This window comes from Hyaena hyaena, unplaced genomic scaffold (genome assembly GCF_003009895.1).
Source record: "Hyaena hyaena isolate Hyena2069 unplaced genomic scaffold, ASM300989v1 scaffold_636, whole genome shotgun sequence".
Lineage (NCBI taxonomy): Eukaryota > Metazoa > Chordata > Mammalia > Carnivora > Hyaenidae > Hyaena > Hyaena hyaena.
This window is the reverse complement of record NW_024081268.1, coordinates 60822-67072: the sequence shown is the minus strand read 5'-3', so window position 1 is coordinate 67072 and position 6251 is coordinate 60822. Positions and strand designations below refer to the sequence as shown.

Here is a 6251-nt window from a genome sequence, read left to right as displayed (position 1 = left end):
AGTTCCTTCTTGTTTTTTTTGTCCCTGAACTAGAAATGGGATTTATTGGGAGATTGTGTCTCAGCCTCTCTTACCTGTTTCAGTGTGGTTTTCTTTCCCCCTTCACCTCATGTGTAGGTGTCAGTCATCTTTTTGATTTCTCTCAGAGGGAATGGTTCCATATATAGCTTCAGGTGCAGCACGCTTGTGAGCAGAAGTGAGTTTAGGAGCTTTCTATGTGGTCATCTTGAACCATAACCCCTCAATCTTCATCTTTTTAATCATTCTTCAGGTGTCTTCCAATTTGCCAGTGTTCTTAGAGTTTGGAATCTATTAGTGTAGTGCTTATAGCACCCAGGATAGAGGATTATTGACCCACATAATGACATAGCTACCACTTTTCTTATGGATATTATGTTTCTATCAATTCATCTTTGTTTGTTTGTTTGTTTGTTTGTTTGTTTTGAGAGAGAGTACAGTGGGGGAAGGACAGAGAGAAAGGGAGAGAGAGAATCCCAAACAGGCTCCACAATCCTAGCACAGAGCCTGCCTGACACGAGGCTCGGACCCACTAACTGTGAGATCGTGACCTGGGCCGAAGTCAGATTCTCAACCAACTGAGCCACTCAGGTGCCCCTATCAATCATTTTAATAAACTTTGGCTTCTTAGTGGTTACTCGAGCCAGTATTTAAATAAAACCCTTATTTTTCTTTTATATGAGATATTGAATTTTGAATTCTTGAAGATAATTTTTAGTCAAGTCTGACATGTTACATGTATCTGCTTAAAATTTTTATGTATTCTACAATAAGAAAATAAATATTGGGGCACCTGGGTAGCTCAGTCAGTTAGGTGTCCGACTTCGGCTCAGATCATGAATGATCTCGCAGTTTGTGGGTTCGAGAGCCCGTGCTGGGCTCTGTGCTGACAGCTCAGAGCCTGGAGTCTGCTTTGGATTCTGTGTCTCCCTCTCTCTCTGCTCTACCCCCAGTAGTAAAAATGCCTCAGTGATTTAAGTTGAAAGCAGTACATTGGTACATGGCTCTTGCATTCAGTTATCAGGAATGTACAAATGTCTTTTTATTCAAAAATACAAAATAAATTATCTGTAGGCATGGACAATGAAAGCACTAAACCATTATATGTTGTCAACTGAAACCAGTAACTGATGGTTATAGTGATTTCCTTAAAACATCTGCCAGCCTTTTCTTCAGTCATTTCCTTCAACTGACTTCTCACGTTATTTTTGAGGTGCACTGCCTTGAGCTTCCTCTCACAGTTCATTAATAATGGTAAAGCACTATTCTAGGAATTAGAACATGCCACCTCCCATACCACCTCCCATTCCGTCCATTCCACCCATTCCAGGGTCCTTCTGTTCCTTAGGAATTTCGGTGACTACAACTTCTGCTGTAGTTAACAGAGAGGCCACTCCAACAGCATCCAATAAAGCAGCTCTTACAACCTTAGTTGGATCAATGATACCCTTTTCTACCATATTCACAAAGTCTCCAAGCATAGCATCATAACCAACTTCTGAGGAACTCTGCATAATTTTCTCAACTATCAATGATCCTTCAACACCTGCATTCTTAGCAATGGTCATTGCAGGAATTTTGAGTGTTCTCTTAAGGACTTCTATACCAATTTTTTGATCTTCATTAGCTGGAGTTATTGAATCCAAGGCTGGAATGCACCGAAGCAGGGCACAACCCCCTCCCAGAACAATGCCTTCTTCAACAGCAGCTCGGGTGGCATTAAGGGCATCTGTAACTCTGTCTTTCTTTTCATTCACTTCAACATCACTTGTGCCACCAACCTTCAGCACAGCTCTTCCATCTGAGAGTTTTGCCAGACGTTCATTCAGCTTTTCCTTTTCATATTCACTAGTTGTGATATCTAACTGCTCAATGATTTCTTGGATACGTTTTTCAATTTGAGCCTTGTCACCTTTTCCTTTTAAGAGCATTGCATCATCTTTGGTCACAATGACTTCTCCAACTTTTCCTAAGTCATGAGGCTGAACATCTTCAAGATTTAGAGTCAACCCTTCTTCTCCGAACACTGCACTGCCAGTAGCAATGGCCATATCTTTAAGCTGGTTCTTTCTATTGTCACCAAAACCTGGAGCTTTGATGGCTACAACCTGAAGACCAACTTTTAGCCTATTCAAAATGAGTGTACTCAGAGCTTCTCCATCAACATCTTCAGCAATTATGACCAAGGGCTTCCGGTGAGCATTGGCAATTTCGTGAGCAGGTACAATGGACTGGACGCTAGAAATTTTCTTTTCACTCAACAGAACATAGGCATCTTGGAATTCACATTTCTGCCTTTTGATGTATTAATAAAGTATGGAGAAATATAACCTCGATCAAACTTCATGCCTTCAATAATTTCTAATTCATCATTTAGTGTTTTTCCATCCTTTACTGTGATGACACCCTTTCTTCCAACCTTTTTCATTGCATCAGAAATGATGTTGCCAATTTCTTTGTCTCCATTTGCAGAAATGGTAGCAACCTGAGCAATTTCTTCAGGGTTTGTTACAGGTTTAGACTGTTTCTTAAGTTCAGCAATTTCAGCATCAACAGCTAACATCACACCTCTCCTGATTTCCACTGGATTAGCACCTTTGCTAATCTTCTCAAAGCCTTCCTTGGCGATAGAGCGTGCCAGGACAGTAGCAGTGGTGGTGCCGTCTCCAGCCTCTTCATTTGTGTTATTGGCAACGTCTTGAACAAGTTTAGCACCAATATTTTTATATTTATCTTTTAAGTCAATTGACTTTGCAACAGTCACACCATCTTTTGTTACTTTGGGACTGCCCCAACTCTGTTCAATAATCACTGTTCTTCCCTTTGGCCCCATAGTAACAGCTACAGCATCGGCTAAAAGGTCTACACCTTGAAGCATTAAGGCTAGGGCATCTGCACCAAATTTTACATCTTTGGCATAGCCCGAGTGAGATGAGGAGCCAGTGCCCTGGACACTGGCCTAATTTGGCGAAGGACTGTGGGTAATCGAAGCATTTCTGCAGGGCAGCGGCAAGGCGTGTGGGCCATGAGGCAGGCCGTCGGAGGCGAGTGAGGGACTTTCTGAGAATTCTTAACATTTATTTGTTTTCATAGCCTGCTGTTCTTTAGTGGTTACATTACTTTTTCCAATTCCTCAGTATACACTGGTTTTTATTTTAGAATTCTCTTTATATTTATTTATATTCTCTCATGTATCTGTTTCTTGTTTGCTCAGCAGTTTTTATTTATCTTAGTTTTTTGTTTTGCCATATATCTGGCATTCTTTGTTTATTCATATCTAAGAATAGAAGACTGCTGACTGTTGTCATTTTCCTCTGCTTTTTATGCCTGTTTCTCTGCTAGCTTTCTCCCACCATGAGGACTAGTGCTGGTAGCTCAGATCTGAATTCATGCTTGTCACCTTTGGGGTGAGCAGACAAGGAAACTGATCCTTGATTGCTAAAATGGGGGCCCCTGGGTGGCTCAGTCTATTAAGCATCCAACTTCAGCTCAGGTCATGATCTCACAGTTTGTGAGTTCAAGCCCTGCGTCGGGCTCTGTGCTGACAGTTGGGAGCCTGGAGCCTGCTTCACATTCTGTCCCCTGTCTTTCTGACCCTCCCCCTGCTCACACTGTCTCTCTCTCTCAAATATAAGTAAACATTTAAAAAAAATTTAAAAAAAAAAAAAGAATGCTAAAATGAGGAAAGGTTTATTCTGGGGGCACTGGAAGCCATTCCATAACATTAGAAACCATATGCTCGTGCAGTTAATTCTCTGTGTTATTTTTGGATGCCTGGGACTATATTACTGGGCTGCAATGCCCAAGGAGCATGGGGTTGAAAGTGAAGTGAGTGTGGGACACCTGACTAGAGTAATATTTCAGTATACAGACTTTCAATTAACTGTTTTTAAAGGGTTTCTACTCCCACCTGGCATGACATTGCTCTTTGAGCCAGGTACCTCCATGGGATATGGGCTATCCTCGGTTGTTAACTGTTCATGTGTACACAGGGGCTGTCTTTTGCTTCTTCTGTTTTTCTACCAGTATCTTCACTTGCTGTAATTTTATTAGACTCTTAAGAGAAAGGGGAGATAACTTCTTATTTTTAGTTGTTTTGAACTGGAAGAGATGTTTTCAAATACTTTTTTTTTTTTAATCAACGTATCTGTTACATGGAAAATGGATTGTAGGAGGGAAAGTCTGGTGCCAAGGACACAAGTAAGTGGGCTCAGAAATAAGATAGTGACAGTAGAAATGGAGATGAAAAGAGAGACTTAAGAGGTAAACGGAAAATAGAATTTGTCGCATTTCATGACTAATTAGCTATTTTCATGTAAAAACAATATGTAGAACTCCAGACTACATGTCTCTCCAGAATTATTTCCTAACCATATACAAAATTAGATTCTAAGTAATTAAAATTTGATCTACTGACTTTAATTGATACGTTAAATTTTCTGAAATCTAATATGGAGTCATGATGTTTGGAGTTACATGGAAAGAGTATGGAACAGTTCATTGAAAAACAGGAAATCATCACCTAATTCTTCACTGTTCCTCATTTTTTTCCATAATTTCATAAAATGATATCTGGGGTTCAATCTTTTAACTCATATTAATCAAATGTTTATGCTTTTGATTCTGGAAGAACTACCCAACTCTTATCAGAATGAAAAGTTTATCCACCTGTTTTTGGGTGTATTTTTCTATGGCCTTTGCTTACATTGTTACTTTCTCTGATGTTTCTGCAGCATTCGAAAATGCTCCCTACCTAACAGACTTGTCATTGATAACCCTCTTCTAGATCCTCATGGTTGTTGATATTTGCTCTCTATATTAATTCTAAGTTATTTTTGTTAGATTAAAAACATTCTTCATTCATTTTATCTGCTTCCTTTATTTTCATCATGCCCAAATGCATGAAAATGGGACCCTTAACAAAATTCATTTAATACTACCTTCTTTAAGGTATAATAATAGTCGAAGAGCTAAATCCAAAGTAATTAACTAAATCATGCCTTATCATGTCCTTTTTTTTTAAACTCTATCCACCGAGCATGCTCAAACACTACTATATCTCAAGAAGTTTTCTTCTCTTAATTTCTGTAGCATCATATTCTGTCTCTTTTCTTGCTATTCTACTTTGTCCTTTGTGGATTCTTCTTGCTCTTTGTGGTTTTGAAATGTGGTGTCACAAGGCTTTTAACACTTTTAACACTCTTCTCTTTTCCATGCACTCATGGCCTTAGTTCCCAAATATATTTTTTTTCCAAAAGTGAAACATAGGCGGTTCAATCTTAGACTGTGAGCATTATAGGATTTTCTTATTTTATTTTAAAAAATTGTAATGTTTATTTTTGAGACAGAGAATGAGTGGGGGAGGCACAGAGAGAGAGGGAAACACAGAATCCGAAGTAGGCTCTAGGCTCTGAGCTGTCAGCACAGAGCCCAATGTGAGGTTTGAACTCACGAGGCGTGAGATCATGACCTGAGCTAGAAGTTGGATGCTTAACTAACTGAGCCACCCAGGTGCCCCTATTTTATATTATTTTATTTTATTTTATTATTTTATTATTTTTCTATTCTATTCTATTCTATTCTATTCTATTCTATTCTATTCTATTTCATTCTATTCTTTTTAAATTCCAGTATAGTTAACATACAGTGTTATATTAGTTTCAGGTGTACAAAATAGTGTATTGACAATTCCATATATCATTCAGTGTTCAGCACAAGTGCTGTCCTTTATCTCCTTTACTATTTCACCCATCCTCCCCTGCCTCCCCTCTGGTAACCATCAGTTTGTTCTCTATAGTTAAGAATCTGTTTCTTATTTGCTCTCCCCCCCTCCATGTTCATTTGTGGTGTTTCTTAAATTCCACATATGAGTGAAATCATATGGAATTTGTATTTCTCTGACTGACTTATTTTGCTTTGCATTACACTATCTCCATCCATGTTGTTGCAAATGGGAATATTTCATTCTTTTTTATGGCTGAATAATATTGTTATATATATATACACCACACATCTTTATCCATTCATCAGTGAGTGGACACTTGGATTGTTTTCATAATTTGGGTATTGTAAATAATGCTGCTATAAACACCAGCATGCATCCCTTAGAATCAACATTTTTGTATCCCTTGGGTAAAAACCTAGTAGTACAATTGCTGGATTGTAGAATAGTGCTATTTTTAACTTTCTTAAAAACCTCCATGCTGTTTTCCAGAGTAGTTGCCCCTTTATGC

The 6251-nt window shown here is 38.6% G+C and overlaps 1 protein-coding gene across 1 annotated transcript; it reads right to left on the bottom strand.

Moving 5' to 3' along the window:
- Positions 1-997: 997 nt before the first annotated feature.
- On the bottom strand, positions 998-3052 carry LOC120219646 (60 kDa heat shock protein, mitochondrial-like). The gene is given in 3 exon segments (XM_039216494.1): positions 998-2311; positions 2314-2940; positions 2943-3052. Coding segments are annotated over 3 exon segments (1749 nt in total). The 5' UTR covers positions 3046-3052; the 3' UTR covers positions 998-1292.
- Positions 3053-6251: the final 3199 nt, after the last annotated feature.